We start from the raw sequence: 21,203 nt of genomic DNA, 5'->3' as shown, positions 1-21,203 counted from the left end.
AAGCTTCAAGGATATGGCTAGACTCTTTTTTATCCGGGAAATTTATACCGTATTTTTCGCTCTGTAAGACGCACCTTTTCCCTCCTAAAAAGTAAGGGGAAATGTGTGTGCATCTTATGGAGTGAATGCAGGCTGTGCAGCTATCCCAGAAGCCAGAACAACAAGAGGGATTGCTCATTTCGCTGCGCAGTGATCCCTCTTGCTGTTCTGACTTTGCTTCGCTGGAGAGGCGCTGCACAGAGAGGGAAAGCTGCGCAGCACCCCTTCAGCGAAGCGGGAGGAGAAACGGAGCCCCTTCCATTTCTCCTCCCGCTTTGCTAGAGAGGCACTGCGCAGATTCAGAATTTTTTTTCCTTGTTTTCCTCCTCTAAAAACTAGGTGCGTCTTATGGTCGAGTGTATTTTATAGAGCTAAAAATACGGTGATTTAAAACTGGAGGTTTCAGGTGACCTGATTTCTTCGGGTGTGTGGGTGCACAATGGCTGTGAGTGGGACCAGAGTCGCAGAGGATAGAATTTGCAACATGGCAGGGATCCACCATGCCACCTCCTTTCTTTGTCCCTGCACCCTATCTCTGCAGGGCACATAAAACACGCTGCATGACTCTAAGTCAAGGTGCCTCACCTGATCCAGCTCTTCCTTAGCCTACAGGGCAGTACCTCCTTCTAAAGAGGCCAGGAATGTATGCCTTGCAAACACAGATGCCTAAGCTTACAGTCTGATTGCCTCTTAAAAAGGCAAAGGGACCATTAGGTTCAGTCGTGGCTGACTCTGGGGTTGCGGCTCTCATCTCGCTTTATTGGCCGAGGGAGCCGGCGTACAGCTTCCGGGTCATGTGGCCAGCATGACTAAGCCGCTTCTGGCGGACCAGAGCAGTGCACGGAAACGCCGTTTACCTTCCCGTTGGAGTGGTACCTATTTATCTATTTTAAATTTAAACCACGTCTAGGCTCTGTGGTTTAACCCACAGCGCCACCTGCGTCCCATTGCCTCTTACACGCATCTAACATATGGGATTTCAACCACAGAACGTTGAAGGCCGGCCGGCTGCAATCCCACAAGTTAAACTCAAGGCAGAAAGCTCAAAAGCTCTTTTTGCCTGGAGCTTTTAAGCTCTCTGCCTTGCTAGGCCCCTTCAGAGCACCTGCTCGGGAAGCCTAGGGATGCTTATATAGGCGGTGACTCCATGGAGGCAGTTTGAATATATAACCCCATGGAGTTTTTGCATATACACGTTTTTGCATATACATGGGACCCTTGTACCCGAACGCCCACGTAAGATGCAATCTTGGTTGTCTCAACATGAATCACTTTGATTTCTTTCGTAGATGTGGTAGGTGGGATCAGAGAGGGATCGTAGAGCTCTTAGATCCCTCAATGTCCAGGCCTCTCTACCCTGAGAGCTTTCCCCAAGCCTCTTACCAATAAGCTTTTAAAGTTTATTTCTGCAACATGAACGAACAGAAGCCGAAGTTGGTGGTTGTATTGCCGTGATTCAATGCAAGATTCTGAACTGCCTTGCTTTTGTGATACGGCGGGAGACGCCATTGCAGAAGTCCCATGTTTCCCTCCCTAGTTTTGTCTCCTGCATTTTTCATGGCTGGATTATACTTTTAAAGTGTGCTAGATTTTCTCGGGCTGCTGTCCTTTTAAAAGTAATGGAGGCTGCCATCCTTAGGGGGCTCGTGACATCGTTCCAGAGCCTCCCTAAGTGCTTTTAATGGTTAGTAAATAAGTAATCGGGGAGAGGAATGGTGGAGTGCAACCGTTTTTCTCCTCTGGTGGAAGATGACAACCCCATCTCTGCCCACACCCACAAAAAACACCCACCCACGCTGGAAGATTTCAATTATTCATCCAAGACGCAGGAGCCCGCAGGCATTCTTATGCAGCTCTGCTCTTTCTTGGGGTGGGGGTGGGGAGCCCCACGAGGTAAAAGGCAAAAACTGGAATCTTCCATCTTCGGAGTTACCTAAGAGATGTGAATCATCTGCAGAGTTGTGTCACATCCCCCAAAACGCATCTCTCTTGCACAGCCTTTGGCTCAGCCTCTCGTTCGGGGCCGGCTCTACTGTTGGGCAGGGTGAAGTGGCAGATGCAAAGGCACATGGAGCAGACAGAAGTGGGTATGCAGGGAGATCCAGGCTGTGGGAAGCATACTAAAAGACTGATTTCTTACCAGCGCAGAACGGGTGTTATGTGGCCCCTGTAATAGTGCCAGTTCTGCAGACTGGAGCGGTTGAGAGGGCATACTTGGGTTAAGGTGATCTCACAGGCGAACTGTTCCCAAATCTTATGCCCAGCTACAGTGGTACCTTGGTTCTCAAACTTAATCCGTTCTGGGAGTCCGTTCAACTCCCAAAACGGTTCTAAAACCAAGGCTCGGCTTCCGATTGGCTGCAGGAGCTTCCTGTGCTCAATCGGAAGCCGCGCCGGACGTTTGGCTTCTGAAAAACGTTCGCAAACCGGAACACTCACTTCCGGGTTTGCGGTGTTCGGGAGCCGATTTGTTCGAGTACCAAGGTACCACTGTATGTGTTTTTGAGTGGAACACCCACCACCAAAGTCGTTTTTTCCTGGAAAACAAATGCTAGAATTGTTTCCCTCTAACCTTCCTGCAATGGGACGCAGGTGGCGATGGGACGCAGGTGGCGCTGTGGGTTAAAGCCTCAGCGCCTAGGGCTTGCCGATCGAAAGGTCGGCGGTTCGAATCCCTGCGGCGGGGTGCGCTCCCGCTGCTCGGTCCCAGCGCCTGCCAACCTAGCAGTTCGAAAGCACCTCCGGGTGCAAGTAGATAAATAGGGACCGCTTACCAGCGGGAAGGTAAACGGCGTTTCCGTGTGCGGCTCTGGCTCGCCAGAGCAGCGATGTCACGCTGGCCACGTGACCCGGAAGTGTCTCCGGACAGCGCTGGCCCCTGGCCTCTTAAGTGAGATGGGCGCACAACCCCAGAGTCTGTCAAGACTGGCCCGTACGGGCAGGGGTACCTTTACCTTTACCTTTAACCTTCCTGCAACACCACTGGCCCACGAATGTTGTCAGCATTAACCTTTCTCTCTCCCCAGCTACTCTTGGTGCTCTGGAATTCAGCCTTTTGTACGACCAGGAGAACAGCTCTTTGCAATGCACCCTCATCAAGGCAAAGGTAAATAATAATAATAATAATAATAATAATAATAATAATAATAATAATAATTTATTATTTATACCCTGCCCACCTGGCTGGGTTTCCCCAGCTACTCTGGGCGGCTTCCAACCAAACATTAAAATACAATAGTTCATCAGATATTAAAAGCTTCCCTAAACAGGGCTGCCTTCAGATGTCTTCTAAAAGTCGGATAGTTGTTAATTTATTTGACATCTGATGGGAGGGTGTTCCACAGGGCTGGCACCACCCTTTGGGTCCTTTAAGAGGAAATCAACTGGAGAACTGGAAGATTATCAGGCTTGGAGGGGGCCCGCAATGCCTATTATTCTCCTTCTGCACAAACCTTTCCAGTTGTTCTATGGGGGTGTGCGAATTTGGGTAGCCCTGTTTCAGTTCTCTGCTTGTTTTGGAAAGTGCAGATTTGATAGACCTGCCTTCCAGTCAAACTGAATTGAATTTCTACCCTATCCCTAGCAGCAGTGGAGGGCAGCGAGAGAAGATTTTCTCCTCTCACAGGGGGAAGCGCTTTAAAGCAGCCCCATGCCATTAAGACTGGAGCAAAAAGCCCTGCCCACCTGTCAATCACATTAAGTCATGCGATTAATAGGTGGGTGCCCCATCACAGCGTCAAATGTGGCCCATTACGCAGATCCTGATAAAGATCTGGCCCACAGAGCCGAAAGGATTCCCCACCCCGTCATATTCCATCCTTGTTTGATCATTGCATGAGTTACCGTATTTTTCGCTCCATAAGACGCACTTTTTTCCTCCTAAAAAGTAAGGGGAAGTGTCTGTGTGTCTTATGGAATGAATGTGTGGTCGATCGCTGGCTCCCTTTCAACCTCTGCCCCCTTGCCCAGGCCTCCACTGTTAAATGTTCTGCAGATGGAGGCTGTTTGTTTCCCCAGCGACATGTGACTGGCTGATTAGATTATCTGTCTGGAAACTGTAGAAAGGGCTCCCTTTCCTTTCCTAAAGAAGCTGCAGAACTGTAAGTTGAACCCCATAAAAAACAGGATTTTTTTCCTTTGCAAAGTAAGCTCAACAACTCTGAGCTGATCCTCAAAAAAAGGGGCTTTTCCCCTTTGTAAAAGAAGCTGCACAACTGTGAGCTGATCCTCCCAAAAACAGGGCTTTCCCCCTTTCCTCCTTTAAAAGCTAGGTGCGTCTTATGGTCAGGTGCGTCTTATGGAGCGAAAAATACGGTAAGACAACTTGGCCTCTGGCAGAGTTAATGAGCCTGCCCTGATTTTATTCCTGCCCAGGGCTTGAAGCCGATGGACTCCAATGGGTTAGCAGACCCTTATGTGAAGCTTCACCTTTTGCCAGGAGCCAGTAAGGTAAGGTAATTTTGTCCCTTCATCCTCCCTGTCAGAGCTGCCCAAGGTCCCAGCTCACAAAGGACCAACGCCAGTTCTTGCTATATACAAAAGTCTTTATTAAGGTTCAGTTTCAATTTCAAAGCCGCGGCGCGCAGCTCTACGTCTCAACCCTAGACCGCTGAAGTTCCGTCTGAATCTCCTCCCCCCAGACACCAGTTCAAGACCCTAGCCTTGCTCCACCTCCTCCTTTGCTCCTTTCTCCTCTGGGTCCGTCTGCCCGCTGGGCTGTCGCCCTTTCTGGACTCTTCTGATGCTGATTCCCCGGATTCTTCCCCCTGCTTCCGGTGTGCTTTAGGACCTGGCTCCCAATCCGAGCTCCCTGCTGTCCCGCGCGCCTGTACAGGTTGCCCAGCCGGCAACCTTCCTCCTGACCGTTACACTGCTCCTGTCACTGCTTCCCCCTTCGGACTTCCCCCCCGTTCCCTCACTCAGCAATAGGGGCGTGGTCAGCCCTGACTCATCTTCTCTCCCCACTGGAGGGGAAGCTGGCCCTGACACGTGGGACTCTTCCCCCCCACTACGCTCTGGTGGGGAAGCTGGTCCCGATCTCCAGCTGCTGCTTTTGGAGTCCCCGCTGGCCCCTTGCTTCTGGTGCGTCCCTCCCGGGACCCCCCTTGCCCTGGCCATCGGTGCCCCCTTCTGGGAATCTTCCGAATCGCTGGAGAAGCTCATGGAATCTCTCGGGCCACTGTCATACTCTCCTACGCTGCCCTCGGATTGTTCCCCTTCACTCTCCGCTTCCTCTCTCCCCTGTGCCTCTGCTCCTGAACCCCTGACACTCCCCCTTTGATAAGAGGCACCTGTCTCCAGGACAAGAAGCTGAGAGGTGTGCAGGGGAGGGCAAACAAGATGGTCAAGGGTCTGGAAACCAAGCCTTTGAAGCACAGGTCGGATGGCCACCTGCCAGAGATTGTTTAGCTGTGATTCCTGCATCTCAGGGGGTTGGACTAAATAATCCATGGGGATCGCACCCAGCTCTATGATTGTATGCAGTGCCAGATTTAGGTATAAGCTAAACAAGCTATAGCTTAGGGCCGCACTCTCTTGGAGGCCCCAAAATAATTTTAAGGAATAAACCCTGGATGTACATTTCAAAAATATAAGATAAAAAACAAAAAGGTGTCATGGGCTTTGAAGACACTCGAACTCAGGACACAAGGGAGAAACGTGCTAAGAGGAAGGCACGCTTGGCAAACCCTCACTGTGATCACCTCCCGCCTGGAAACCAGGGTCCCCACTGTGGAAGGACGTGTGGATCCAGAATGGGCCTCCACAGTCACTTACGGACTCATTGGTAAAACCATGTTTATGGAAGACAATCTTACTCGGCTATGAGTGATCGCCAAAGAAGAAAAATAAGATAAGCTAAACAAGCTGTAGCTTAGGGCCCCACTCTCTTGAGGGCCCCAAAAAATGTAAAGGAAAAACACACCCTGGATGTACATTTCCAAAATATAAGATAAAAAACAAATAAAATAAAAAATACAGTTAGAGCTTAATAATTATTTCACTGTTAATATACTTCTTAACTTTATTTCACTATTAATATACTTCTTAATTGTATTTCAGTTCAACAGTTACTTTGATAAAATACATATTTTGTTATGCGCAAATGGCTTTAGGTCCATAAATTACCATACAGCATATATTCAACACAAAAAAACAGCGACAGTTTGTTGTTGACAAAGGACAGCTGGACATATAAAGGGCCCTGTTACCTTCAGTAGCTTAGGGCCTCATCAAACCTAAATCCGTCCCTGACTGTATGAAAACAGTGCTGTGACATTTTGAGGAATTAAGGGGAAATGCACGAACTCCTATCTCTGCGGAGATGTAGAGAAGGGAATCTCCAAGGGCTAAAGCAACAGCAGACATGAACCAATATCCTCCCTCCTTTCCAAAATCAAAACATAGCACATGCAACCGCGATGTAATTACAGCACTTATGAACTTAGTCGAGTCAGCTAAACAGCAGCACACAGTGTCACAGTGACACACCACAGCAATAAAGGACATCTTGAGGGTAGTACTAAAACTGGCTTTTAAAAGCCCGAGCAAATCACACACTTTTGATGAGGCACATGACCCTGATCAGCAGAGATGTCAGCTGACCCTGACCAGGTGAGGGCATTCCTCCCATCTCACCTGACCTCCAGAACGAGCTTAACCGCCTGTCAGATTACTCTGTTCCCCTTGGAGAGCACAAATCTATGCCACCATGTTTTCAGCTTTTACATTTCAAGAGCTGGTGGGGTGGGGGCAGATAAAGGGTTTAGAGACAGACTTCCTTTCTTCTCTCTCATAAGGCTAGAACTCGAACCCGAATCTTAGAATGTCCAGGACAGATAAAAGAAAAGACCTTTCCACCCATCCCATAGTTAAACCGTGGAAATGGCTCCCACGGGAAATAGTGATAACCAACCGAGATGACCCTGAGATCATCTTCTGAGGCCCTCCTTCGTGTGCCACCTCCTCCTTGAGAGGTTTGGCGGGTGGCAACACGAGAACGGGGCCTTCTCAGCAGTGGCTCCCCATCTGTGGAATGCTCTCCGCAGGGAAGTTCACCTGGCACCTTCATTATACACCTTTAGGCACCAGGCAAAAACGTTCCTTTTTAATCAGGCCTTTGGTTGATCCGATTTACATCCTATGCCCTTTTAAAATGTTTTTTTTTGGGGGGGGAGGGGGCTATTGGGTTGTTATTTTTATTTATATTAGGTATTTTGTGGTTTTATATCTTGATTTTATTCTGTGAACTGCCCTGAGACCCCCGGGTATAGGGCGGTATATAAATTCAATCAACAACAACAACAACTTGGAAGCCATTAAAATGCAATTGGACCGATTCACAGAGGAGAAGGCCCTCGATGGTTACTAGTCATGATAGAAGCTGTGTTCTGCCTCCGCAGCTGGAGGCAGGAATATAATAAATAAATAAATAAATAATAAATAAATAAATAAATAAATAAATAAATAATATTTGTACCCCGCCCATCTAGCTGGGTTTCCCCAGCCACTGTGGGCAGCTTCCAACAAAGATGAAAAACACATTAAAAGGTCACACATTAAAAACTTTCCTGAACTTCAGATGTCTTCTAAATGTCAGGTAGTTGTTTATCTCTTTGACATCTGATGGGAGGGCGTTCCACAGGGCGGGTGCCACTACTGAGAAGGCCCTCTGCCTGGTTCCCTGTAACTTGGCTTCTCGCAATGAGGGAACCACCAGAAGGCCCTCGGCGCTGGATCTCAGTGTCCGGGCTGAACAATTGGGGTGGAGACGCGCCTTCAGGTATACTGGACTGAGGCCGTTTAGGGCTTTAAAGGTCAGCACCAACACTTTGAATTGTGCTCGGAAACGTACTGGGAGCCAGTGTAGGTCTTTCAAGACCGGTGTTATGTGGTCTCGGTGGCTGCTCCCAGTCACCAGTCTAGCTTCCGCATTCTGGATTACTTGTAGTTTCCGGGTCACCTTCAAAGGTAGCCCCACGGAGAGCGCATTGCAGTAGTCCAAGCAGGAGATAACTAGAGAAGGCTTCCAAATCCCAGTTTCTGGAAAACGCAGGATGGGAGAGGGCTCTGGTGTTTGGGTCCTGCCTTCAAGTTTCTTATAAGAGCCAGTGTGGTGTAATGGTTAGGAGAGGTAGACTTGTAATCTGGGGAACCGGGTTCGCGTCTCCGCTCCTCCACATGCAGCTGCTGGGTGACCTTGGGCTAGTCACACTTCTTTGAAGTCTCTCAGCCCCACTCACCTCACAGAGTGTTTGTTGTGGGGGAGGAAAGGGAAAGGAGATTGTTAGCCGCTTTGAGACTCCTTCGGGTAGTGATAAAGCGGGATATCAAATCCAAACTCCTCCTCCTCCTCCTTTTTCTTCTGTAATAGGCATCTGTTTGGCTATCCTGTGAAAACAGGATGCTGGACTGGATGAGACTCCATAGACCTGAACCAGCAGACTCTTCATATTTCATCTGTGTTCATTAACCCAGAATATCCACCCACCGACTCTTGTTAATGGTTAAATTAAATGTAGTTCCTTTTTCCCCCTTCAACATCTTTCCCCATCCCCAGTTTTTGGGGGCTGAAGTCTTCTGTGCCTGTTCCACAGCCTTTGTCAAAGCTCGTAGCTGCACTCTGTGGGGGAAAACAGGTTAATGAGAATGGCGGGTCTAGAAAATGGCATTGTTACCGCAAAGTGAAGCCTCTGCCCGAAAATCTAATTATTACCGGGGGTTTTAAAAGATTGGTTTGCTGCGAAGGTTTTTATCCAGGTCTAATTGGTACCTTGGAAAAAAAGGAGCACCTGCTGACGAGTGACTCAACTCCTCTAATGGATTTTCTTCCTCTTTGCGCTATCAAAGAGCAGCTCTGCCAAGCTGTGCTCTGTGGGGCAAGGGGAATTCTATGCAACAAAGTTCTGGGGAGGACAGGATTGCCCCAGTCTGAACCAAGGAGGCGTCTCCCTTTGCCAAACAAACTTAAACTTTTTGTCCACCCACAGGAAATTCCAGTGAGTTTTCTGAAATGCTCAGACACAGAGCTTTAAATCGTGGACTGAGCAGGGGAAAGTTAAATGGGGATAAGACCTCAGCAGGGTCAATTGATCAAGGTTGTTTTGCAAGTTTCCTTCTGGTGTCTTACTCAGACTGCCTTGATAAATCCTGCAGAATAAAGGTACCTGTTAAAATATAGTGCATTTGTATGCAAAAACAAACCCAAACCACTCCAATGTGGCTTGATATAGTCCATCAGACACGATGGCCCATTCAAAGGCGTTCAGATCAGGGAGGTTTGTATTTTTTTAAAAAATATTTTTTATTAACCGACCAATCAAATCACATCACATAAATTCTGAATTACAAAGCCGAATTTTAAATTTTTGTTGAGGGGACCCATATTTCAAGTTCCGAAGGGGGATTCCGATCATCTTCTTGCTACTGCATTAATATCCAAATCAGTCCAAATAAAGTTCATAATTCTATCCAGTCTTATCTTGCTGTTTCCACATCTCATCTTGTTCATATATATTTTTTCTTTTTTTCTTTATGATCTCTTCTGATAATCTTCTTAAGCAGATAAACACCAATTATAATCCTGTGTGAATTTTTCTGTTCGTCCAATCCTCATATCGAGATGGTTTTCATATATCATTGCTTTCATAAATAACATCGCTCTTTCCATCATTAATCTCGCAATCTGTTGTTCTTAAGTCCCTCTGAGGAGTCTCACCCACAATATAAAAGCAGCTCTATTCCTCCTCCCAGACTCAAGTCCTCCGACAGAGCTTGCCAACACGGCGACGGTATTTTTAACTGCGTCATTCCAAAGCTCTTATACTTTCCACCAGATCAGGGAGGTTTGTAAGGACTCGTGCATGTTTTAATAGTTCTGCTTGTTTTCCAGTCAAACAAGCTGAGGACCAAGACTTTGAGGAACACCCGGAACCCTGCATGGAATGAGACCCTGGTGTACCATGGCATCACGGATGAGGACATGCAGAGGAAGACATTGAGGCAAGTCAAAGGGTTAAGCGTCAAACTTTGAATCAAACATGATAGGATCATTCCTGCTTACATCCACAAAGTTACCTCTGGCAACCTGATGCAAAGCGTCTTCAAAGGTCCTTCTGAGATGGGGCTGGGCGGGAACTAGGGCTGTTGTGACAGTGGGATCGGTCTCCCTCTGGAGGTTCAGGAGTTCAGCCTACACTCGAGTAGGACTCTGGCAGAGACACATGCCTGACTGGCATGTTCTCTCCCTCCTGGTCGATCGTTCGGGAGCTTCAAAAGCTTTCTTCAGCCTGAACATCACAGCAACCAATGCCAACCGACACCGGCACACTTAGGGATCCGCAGAGTTCATGCAACATGTGCGTGACAGACCTCAGCAACTCAGCATTTTGGCTAATCTACTTTATTTGCATATAAACACACACGGAGCACGGCAACATGGCTCTCTCTCTCTCTAGCATCAGACAGCAAAGAGAAAAAGAACAAAGGACAATAGTCCCACTTCACGGAACACAGTAACACAAACATCCTGTCACTTCCCACTCTGTGGAGTCAAAACATATACCGTCATGTGAAAGACAACAATCCCATGACTGCAATCATGGAGCAGGAATTCTAACAGTGGACGCTCCATCTTTGGAGGTTTTTAAGCAGAGGTTGATGGCCACCTGTAATTAATCCTTAGGTTGAGATTCCTACATTACAGAGGGTTGGACTCGATGACTCTTTGAGGTCTTTTCTGACTCTACAATCCTATGATTCTATGACCCTGGAGAGCTGCTACCAGTCATAGCTGTTTATAACAATAATAATTTATTATTTCTACCCCCCCCCCATCTGGCTGGGTTTCCCCAGCCAATCTGGGTGGCTTCCAACAAAAGATTAAAAATACATTAAAACATCAGTCATTAAAAAATCAAACCTTGCCCCACAGGGCTGCCTTCAGATGTCTTGTAAACAACAGATAGTTGTTAATTTCATTGACATCTGATGGGAGGGTGCTCCAGGGGTTGGGTGCCACTACCAAGAAGGCCCTCTGCCTAGTTTCCTGTTAGCTCACTTCTTGCAATGAGGGAACCACCAGAAGGCCCTCAGAGCTGGATCTCAGTGTCCGGGCTGGATGATGGGGGTGGAGACGCTCCTTCAGGTCTACTGGGCTGAGGCCGTTTAGGGCTTTAAAGGTCAGCACCAACACTTTGAATTGTGCTTGGAAACATACTGGGAGCCAATGTAGGTCTTTCAAGACCGGTGTTATGTGGTCTCGGCAGCCCCTCCCAGTCACCAGTCTAGCTGTTGCATTCTGGATTAATTGCAGTTTCCGAGTCACCTTCAGAGGTAGTCCCACGTAGAGCATGTTGCATTAGTCCAAGCGGGAGATAACCAGAGCGTGCATGTTTGTTCCTTTCAGGATCTCTGTGTGTGACGAGGACAAATTTGGCCACAACGAGTTCATAGGTGAGACGAGGGTGGCCCTGAAGAAAGTGAAGGCCAACCAGAAGAAGAATTTCAACATCTGTCTGGAAAGAGTCATCCCGGTACATTTCACCGTCTTCTTATGTTCTCGTCCCATTCATTGTGATGGTTTGTGTGTCTTTTCTTACGCGAACATGTGTGGACCTGCTCTTTAGAACAGAGGGGATGGGAAGCTGAGTTGGGAAGAGTAGGAGAGGTTGTCTGCTGGGCAGACTGTTAGAAGGATGTCTTTTTCCAACTAAGAATCAACACGGCGGGTTAAGGAGAAGGAAGCAAATGCTATCCACAGTTTCAACACTGGGCATTTCTGGTTGAAGACAGATAAGAGCATAAGCAGACCCTGCTGGGGTCAGGCCAAGGCCCATCTATTTTAGCATCCTGTTCTCACAGTGGCCAATGAGAAGCCCACGAGCAGGATCCAAGCACAGGAAACCTCTCTCCTCCTGTGGTTTCCAGCAACTCAGGTCCGCAATACCTCAAGGACCGCCTCTTTCCATATGAACCCACCCACACCCTGAGATCATCTTCTGAGGCCCTCCTTCATGCGCTGCCTCCTCAAGAGGTCCAGAGGGTGGCAATATGAGAACGGGGGCTTCTCTGCAGTGGCTCCCTGTCTGTGGAATGCTCTCCCCAGGGAAGTTCGCCTGGCACCTTCATTATACACCTTTAGGCGCCAGGCAAAAACGTTCCTTTTAACCAGGCCTTTAGTTGATCCGATTTACATCCTATGCCCTTTAAAAAAATTTTTTTTGGGGGGGGAGGCTATTGGGTTGTTGTTTTTATTTTTATTTTGTGGTTTTATATCTTGATTTTATTCTGTGAACCGCCCTGAGACTCCTGGGTATAGGGCAATATATAAATTCAATCAACAAGCAAGCAAGCAAACAAACAAACAAACAAACAAACTGATAATTAGAAGCATTGTTGCCTCCAACTGTGGAGGCTGAGCATAGCCATCAGGGTTAGATTGCTTTCTTCTCCATGAATTTCCCCAGTCTTCCTTTAAAGCTGTCCAAGTTTGTCGCCGTCATCATGGCCTCTTGTGGCAGTGCGTTCCATAGTTTAACTTTGTGCTGTGTGAAGAGTTAGTTTCTTTTGCCCTTCCTGAATCTTCTAACATTCAGCTTCATTGCATGCCTGTGGCTTGCAGCACCGTGAAAGGGGAAGAAAATATTTTCTTTCTCTTTTTACTCTTTCTTCATGCCGTGTATAATTTTATAAGCTTCTTTGCTATCACCTGTTAACTTGCCTTTTCTCTGAAGTAAAAAGTCCTAAGCGCTGCAGCCTTGATTCATCCCCTGGGTCGAATGCAAGGTGATGTGATCCTTGCACGGTGTGGAAAAATCCTTGCACGGTGTGGAAAAAAATGCACGAGAAAACCCCTCTCCTACAATGTAGAATTTGGGGGCCATCTGATGAAGCAGAAGACTCAGGGCAGACAAAAGGAAGGAGTCTTCGCACAACACATAGTTCAACTATGGAACTCACTCTCACAGTGTAGCCTTATTGGACTTTACCAATTGGTAGGGTGAGCGTTGATCCCGGACGGGAGGAAGGAAGTCAAATGACACTGAGGGTTGGTTCAGAGAAAGAGTTTATTCTGCTCTCCGGATAGCAGAATGCACTTGCGTGATCAGCTCACAGCACGTCCAAAGAAATGAGAAATTTCATGCAGTATATATCCTCCAGGCACCCTCTTCCCCCTTCCCCAGGAATCCAGCCACGTCAGCTTATACATGCAGGTTGACATCACAGATGTTCCTGCTCCGGCACTTTTAACCATAAAAGGGTGTTCCTCTTCCTGTACTCTTGACCATATAAGGGTTATATATATATTCCTGTTCCGGCACTCTTATCTTGGGGTAAGAAGGTCACCAACTCTCCTGGCGCTGTTCCTGGACTAGGCCTGTGCATCAGAGTGTGGTCAGGACATAAGATAAGACCCAGACATGCCATCCCTGCTCCACTGGAACAGTCAAGGTCATACATTGCCGTCACGGACTGATAAAGGAGAGCGCTTTGTTTATACAGCTAGGTTCCTGTTATGCATTTCAACAGCTCAAGTTAATGCATTTTAGAAATGCTCCCTTGGAGAAGGAAAAATGCGGATTTTGGGAAACCCATTACTTCAACAGGATGTGCCAATGGCTGCCAACTTTGCTGGCCTTAAAAGTGGTTTAGGCAAGTTCATGGAGGAGAATGCTGGGGCATCTGGTTGGCTAGTGTGGGAACAGAATTCTAGACCAGTTGGGCCATGGGCCTGATCCAGCTACAGGGAGGTCTTCTGACGCTATGTTTTCAGGATGCGGTCTTCAGCACATTTACGTAGTGGCTCTTTGCCTTGAAACACGTGGGATTTCCTTGTGAGCGAACGCATGCGCTGTGAAAGTTGTACCATTAATTGGCTAAGGCAGGAATCTTCCGTTACACAAACGTAAGGGGGAAAGCCTCATTGAACTCAGTGGGAAAATACCTCTGGGGAGATGATGCAACAGCCTGCGTGTTTAATAAAACTGCTTTCATTCAAACACAGGTTGTGGGAGGGTTGTTGGGGGTGGGGTGGGGGAGAGAAAGTCAGAGATACATTTGAGGAGGAAAAAGTGGTCCAGAAACTCCTTAATTCAGGTTCCCCAGGGACTCTCAAGCTACCTTCTGGACAGTATTAAAGAAAATCTTTTTTTCTTCCCCCCATCTTTCACTCGCCGTTAACCCCAAGATGAAGCGTGGAGGTACAACTGGATCATCAAGAGGGATGGCATTGTACGAAGATGAGGTAAGACATTATCTAGACTGAGGGGAGCTTTCGCCTCGTTTTCCATGGCCACAACTAAGCAGCTGAGGAGAAACGCTAAATTATTTTCTGAGCAGATGCCCTCTTAGACTGAAGCATATTTTTTAGTTCCAGTGCCTTGATCAGACTGTTAGTGCAGGACAGGTGAAGGCAGTGATGGTTCAGTGGTTAGATCAGGACCTGGGAGACCTGGAATGATGACGTGAGCCTCAGTGGACCGACTGGCAGTTTACCAGTTACCAGATTCTAATTTTGTTGTATCCCCAAGATTAATGTATACCATTAATATCATTGATCGTTGTTACTACAGTGGTACCTCAGGATGCGAACGGATCCGTTCCGGAGCCCCATTCACATCCTGAATGGAACGTAAGATGCGACGGCGCGTCTGCACACGTGTGGCTCGTGTTTTGCCGCTTCTGCGCATGTGCGTGATGTCATTATGAGTGTCTGCCCATGCACGAGCGGCGAAACCCGGAAGTAACGCACTCCGTTACTTCCGGGTTGCCGTGGAGCGCAACCCGAAAGCACTCAACCTGAAGCACATTCAACCTGAGATATGACTGTATTTTATTGTTGCTATATTATTATTATTATTATTATTTTTTAATGTAATTATGTATGTTTTTTTTTCATTTACTGTGGGAGCCTTTTTTTGGAACGTTGTTCAGCTGCACCATATGGTCCATGGTAAATTCGGCAATGGAAAATTTCTGTGGTGCCCCCCAGCCCCTTGATGCTCTGAGCACATGCTTTAAAAGGTAAAGGTAAAGGGATCCCTTACCATTAGGTCCAGTCGTGGCCGACTCTGGGGTTGCGGCGCTCATCTCGCTTTATTGGCTGAGGGAGCCGGCGTACAGCTTCCAGGTCATGTGGCCAGCATGACTAAGCCACTTCTGGCGAACCAGAACAGCACACGGAAACGCCATTTACCTTCCCGCCGGAGCTGTACCTATTTATCTACTTGCGCTTTGATGTGCTTTCGAACTGCTAGGTTGGCAGGAGCAGGGACCGAGCAACGGGAGCTCACCCCGTTGCGGGGATTCGAACCGCCGACCTTCTGATTGGCAAATCCTAGGCTCTGTGGTTTAACCCACAGTGCCACCCGCGTCCCAAGCACATGTTTATTTAATGGTTAATTCAGCCCTCCTGGGCCTGCATTGCCAGAGGTTGCAGACCAGAATCAGTTTCTGATAGTTAAAGGCATACCCTGTTTCTACAAAACAGCTTTCCATTCGTTTTCCATTCAGTGCTGCTAACTGTTTAGTCAGCTTTTCCGTGAGACAACTGCAAATTATCCAAACCTTTCAGATTTGGAGCAATCAGTAGACGAGCTGCAACCAGTAGAAAGGTGATCTGTTATTTGTGGAGAACGTCTTTCTATTCATCCTTAAGGCCAGTTGTGGAGTGCATTGAACAGACTGTTTTGTGATCTTCCTTCCTAAAAGACACAAAACAAATGAAATACCATGAAAATCCCTGAAACGAGAAGTAATCGACTAGAAATATTATCTTATGGAAATAAACTAAATAATAAAAATCAAAAAGTTTGAGGGGGAAAAATTAGAAAAACCTAAAATAGAACAAAAGACTTAATAGGATGCCAGCTACAAACCTCGTTTCACTGAACTATTCAGTTTCCTCAGAAGGAAATAGAAAAATCATTAACTTTAAATGACCAAAATTCAAAGAAGGGTAGAACCCCAAAAATTCTGACGTATTATAATCCTAGCTTGAAATAGGTAGAGCAAAGCGCAGTAATAAAGGATTGAGGACTCAAAAGTACAGTTTCTAATACTGAATTTACAAAAAAGGTTTGAAAACCTAAATAGCAAGTTTTACAGGGTCTGGCCGCCATGGCGAAGGCGGAGACCCACTAAAAATCACAGGCTGGAGAAGCCTGTGAAGCTGGGATTCGGCTGGCACCTTTTGCACCTCCCCTACTCGCGGGGAGACCCGGTTTCGGGGATCCGGAGCGACGTGGGGTAAGCGGCACAGTGCTTCGAATTGATTGCTTCTTTCACGGAGTGAAGCCACATTGCTGTTGCCGGAGAGCGCTGTCTTTTTCCTGTGGACAATTCGATTTTAAACAACTACCCGTGAGTAGAACGGAAAATTGGATCTATAAATGTCTTAATTTGGCACCGAAACGGGAAGGTTTTAAACAGGAAGTCCGCCTTCCCCTTTTGTAAATAGATTGAAGCAAAGACGCTGCAAGCTAAGGTCTTGGAAAGTCTTCTGCAAAGGATTAAACTTCCATCGATTAAAACTATTAAACCCCCCTTGGAAGCAGGAGAAGAGGGGGGAAATTTTGGATCGCGCAAGCCTGCAGGAGAGAGTGTTGAAAATTAAATCACCACTGCTCTGAACCTGGAAAGGGTTCTGCCAGTAAGATTGATGTTTTGAAGTTCATTGGCTGTGAATAGAACGTATCTTGACAGTTAGCTAAATAAGAGAAATATATTGTTTCCATTGTCCTCTTCTGCATTTAAAAAGGAGGAAAAGTAACTGAAAATTGAAACTATATTTACTGTTTGAACTGTGCTTAAAAGGATTGACACAAATAGAAACTGTTTCCCTCTAGAGGGAGCCTTTGAAACTGTTATAAGAGCTGAGCTGGGGAAACCAGCTGCAAGATAAGAGACTGTGAGAATCAGGGATTGACCTTGGACTATTTGAGAATGTCGATAGAAGAAGCTTTAGTGATTGCATTATGCAAGATAAGTCGCTCGTTGGAACAACTCCACAAGAAGACAGATGTCATGACTACTAAAATTGATAACTTGGGACAAAAAGTGACTAACTTGGGACAAAAAGTGACTAATTTGGGACAAAAAGTAAACATTAAGACAGAAATTATTCAGGATATGATACAGGAATCTACTTTGACAGGGCAAATTGTTGAGAAGGCGAAGGAGAAAGTTGCTGTTGTTGAACCTAAAGTAATACAAGTGGGAGTCCCAGCCTTACAGAGGCAAATTGAGGACTATAAGTTGAGGCCTTTTATGATTGAATTTAGAAAAAGTCAGATTTTGAGGATCGGAGCCCTGCCTGGACTGGAGAAGGAAAGTTGGATAGATCCCTTCATGCAGGGATTTACTGACTTTGGGGATTTGGACTTGGGTCGTGAGGAGATTGGAGCTGTGGGGGCCTTTGGATTTGGAGGAATTTTGAAACATGTCCTGAAATACCTTATGGATTTTAGATATAACCATGGAGATTTGGTTGACCTGTCGAGAAGGAATAAAAGCATTGCTAGGTTGGAGCTTCCCCGAGATCTGCTCTTCAGTATCAAAGGAAGGAAAATAAGAACAAGATCAGTAGAAGGCAAAGTAAAGTGCATGTATAAATATGAAGACCTGGAGAAGGGACTTGGAAAAGAGTTAAGAGCCTCGGACAGAAGATCACCAGGTTGATGGACTATTTGGAATTGACGAATGACTGGCAGTATCTGAGACTAGGGAGAAGAGATGGTGGAAGAAGATTGGAAAAAGTTTTAAAGTTTATTTTCAGAAATAGAAATATTGTAAAATTACTGAGTGTTAGAAAAATGTTGGAATGAAATCTTATGGCTTTAGTTGAAATGTTATAAGGAGTTAAGTATAAATAAGCATTATAGTATTAATGGAAAATAAGGGTAAAAATAAGTTAAGATATTTATATGACAGAAAATAGAGAAAGATGGAAAGGAATTGCTGAAACAATTAATAGAAGTGGAATACAAAAAAGGAGGTGAGAGGAGGTCGATGAAACATGGGTATGAAAGATAGACTACTGAAATGGTATAATGTATGTTTTTAAATTGTTTTTGTTTTGTTTTGTTTAGGTTACTTTTGTGTTTTGTATTGTTTATATATTGGATTGGATTGTTTTTTCCTTTTCTTGTTGTTTTTTTTCTTGTTGTCTTTTTTCTTCTCTTTCCTTTTTGTAAGTTTTAAAAGTAATAAATATTATATATTTTTTTTAAAAAAGAAAACCTAAATAGCAAGTTTTAAACAAAGCCCAACTTGAAGAAAGCAAAGCACAATAATAAAGGGTTGAGGACTCAATTGTGAAAATTCTAGTGCTGCTTTTACAAAAAGGTTTAAAAACCTAAACGGCACAAATTCAAAGAAAGGAATACGAGATAAAGCTGTTTTAGATTTTGAACAAACTCAAGAATGGGGCTGAAATCCTCCCATGGTCTAGATGTTACTGCTGACTGTTACTTCTCGTTTCAGGGATTTTCACGGTATTTCATTTGTTTTGTGCAATTTCTCAGTTCTTTTTTTCTATTTCCTTCCTAAAAGACGGCAGTCCAAAATGCTTTAACGGTGCCTGTCCAGTTCTAAACTGGTCTTTGGAAGATGTAACATTTGGAAATCCATGGGGCGGGGAAGAATGAATTAGTTTAGTCTTCCCAGTTAGTACCGTATTTTTTGCTCTATAAGACTCACTTTTTCCCTCCTAAAAAGTAAGGGGAAATGTGTGTGCGTCTTATGGAGCGAATGCAGGCTGCACAGCTATCCCAGAAGCCAGAGCAGCAAGAGGGATTGCTGCTTTCACTGCGCAGCGATCCCTCTTGCTGTTCTGGCTTCTGAGATTCAGAGTATTTTTTTTCTTGTTTTCCTCCTCCAAAAACTAAGTGCGTCTTGTGGTCTGGTGCGTCTTATAGAGCGAAAAAAATACGGTAATTCCCGACTGCAGTGCTGTTAGTCTCTTTCCTGTTTCCTCGCTTTTCGGAGGATTGTGGGTTAAATTTGCAAAAAGTGAAACTTAGGGGAGAGATCTAGGACTCTTTTAATCTGGAGAGGAAAGCCAACTAGCTGGGTGGCAGAAGGGTGGCTGGGCAATCTTGCTGAACAAATCCCACTCCCCCTAGAACAGGGGTCAGCAACCTTTTTCAGTCGTGGGCCAGTCCACCCTCCCTCAGATCATGTAGTGGGCAGGATTATATTTTGAAAAAATAATAATGAATGAATTCCTATGCCCCACAAATAACCCAGAGATGCATTTTCAATAAAAGCACACATTCTACTCATATAAAAACACCAGACAGGCCCCACAAATAACCCAGAGATGCATTTTAAATAAAAGGACACATTCTACTCATGTAAAAACACGCTGATTCCCGGACCATCTGCGGGCCAAAATTGAGAAGGCGATTGGGCCGCATCCGGCCCACGGGCCTTAGGTTGCCTACCCTTGCCCTAGAACTTTTTTTTTTGTACAAGGTGCCCTCATGTGGTCACACTTAACATTTCACCGCATTTTCTGAGTTACTCTTTGAAAGCCCAAGGATCGGTTTTATGCTTTTCAGGCCATCAGTAGCAGATCTTGGGGCCTCAAATTTCAGCAGTGGCCTGTGTGACGCCAGAATTTGGCACCCCCGCCCCCTAAACCCGCTTCTGAGACTGTCACTTGATGACTGCAGCACTCAAATGACAATCTGAATCCAGTGGTACCTCGGGTTAAGAACTTAATTCATTCTGGAGGTCTGTTCTTAACCTGAATCTGTTCTTAACCTGAAGCACCAATTTAGCTAATGGGGCCTCCCACTGCCGTGGGATTTCTGTTGTCATCCTGTTCTTAACCTGAGGTAGTATTTCTGGGTTAGCAGAGTCTGTAACCTGAAGCGTCTGTAACCCAAGGTACCACTGTATGTGAAACATCCATGCCGGCTCCTGTGAATGAAGCTTTCAAATGGCTACTTCCAAGCAGATGGCGGAAGCTGTTCTCATGTTTGCACGGTTGATCTGGTAGTTTATAGAGTAGATCTGATTAACATGACAATGTGAAGGCAACCCAAGCTTCTTTGGACTGAAGAGAGAACTGAATTTGGCCACCCAGGGGGACAATGTCTTTCCCTATGCATAATTTTATTTTTTAAAAAAACATTTCTAGGTATAAAAAACCATCATTTTATTAAATAGATTTAAATATACCACAATTCATATTGAAATCCATCAGAGGGGGAAAAACTTCCTAGAAGATTTGCACCGTTGCAGATTAGTTGGAAATTGTATTAAATTGAAGTAATTTGGCAAGAATTTGGAAAATCAATAAAAATAACCGGCACCCCCCCCCAATTGCAAATTAATGCTCTCATTTCTGCAAATACACAATACATATTGATATCTTTCTAGATGGTCTACACCATTTTTTTCAGCCCAAGGGCCACATTGCCAAAAAGGCAGCCTTCCAGGGGCCGCATGTGAGTGGGGGGTGGGGCTTGAAGTCAGAGCAGTGTTTTTCAACCTGTGGGTCCCCAGATGTTGTTGGACTACAACTCCCATCATTCCTAGCCAGCAGGACCAGTGGTCAGGAAGGAATGATGGGAGTTGTAGTCCAACAACATCTGGGGACCCACAGGTTGAGAACCGCTGAGTTAGAGGTTTCTACAGCTGCCCCTCCCCCATCCAGTTCAAGGGCAGATTCCAACAAGGCCAGAGTGCTGGTTTTGGGCTTCTCCAGAGGGGAGGACCTGAACCGAAGGATTCAGATTACAAGAAAGGAGATTTCACCTAAAGTACCTGGAAAAACTGTTCCACAGCACAACAGGACTCCCTTTTTTTCAGCAGAGGTTATATTGTTATGGAAATTCTACTCAATACTGATCCAGAGCAGATTCCAATGTACAGTCATACCTTGGGTTTAAGACGCTTCAGGTTGTGTTTTTTCGGGTTGCGGACCGCCGAAACCCGGAAGTACTGGAACGGGTTACTTCCAGGTTTCGGCAGTCGCACATGCGCAGAAGCGCTAAATCGTGCTTTGCGCATGCGCAACGTGCCAAATTGCAACCCACACGTGCGCAGATGCGCCACTGTGGGTTGCGGATGCTGCGGGTTGCGAACGTGCATCCCGCACGGATCATGTTCGCAACCCGAGCGTCCACTGTATAGTTAGCAGAGTAACAACTTAAAAA

The 21,203-nt window shown here is 45.9% G+C and overlaps 1 protein-coding gene across 3 annotated transcripts in view; it reads left to right on the top strand.

Annotated features, from left to right (window-relative positions):
- RPH3A (rabphilin 3A) overlaps window positions 1-21,203 on the top strand; it is a 119,800-nt gene that overhangs the window by 90,045 nt on the left and 8,552 nt on the right. For all 3 annotated transcript variants that reach the window (XM_079986949.1, XM_079986948.1, XM_079986950.1), the window contains 5 exons: window positions 3,066-3,145; window positions 4,414-4,488; window positions 9,929-10,038; window positions 11,444-11,570; window positions 14,225-14,281. In XM_079986949.1, coding sequence (XP_079843075.1) covers window positions 3,066-3,145; window positions 4,414-4,488; window positions 9,929-10,038; window positions 11,444-11,570; window positions 14,225-14,281 — 449 coding nt within the window. The remainder of the gene's footprint in view (window positions 1-3,065; window positions 3,146-4,413; window positions 4,489-9,928; window positions 10,039-11,443; window positions 11,571-14,224; window positions 14,282-21,203) is intronic.

This window comes from Podarcis cretensis, assembly GCF_951804945.1.
Source record: "Podarcis cretensis genome assembly, chromosome: 8".
In the NCBI taxonomy this organism is placed as follows: domain Eukaryota; kingdom Metazoa; phylum Chordata; class Lepidosauria; order Squamata; family Lacertidae; genus Podarcis; species Podarcis cretensis.
This window is presented reverse-complemented; position numbering and strand designations above follow the sequence as displayed.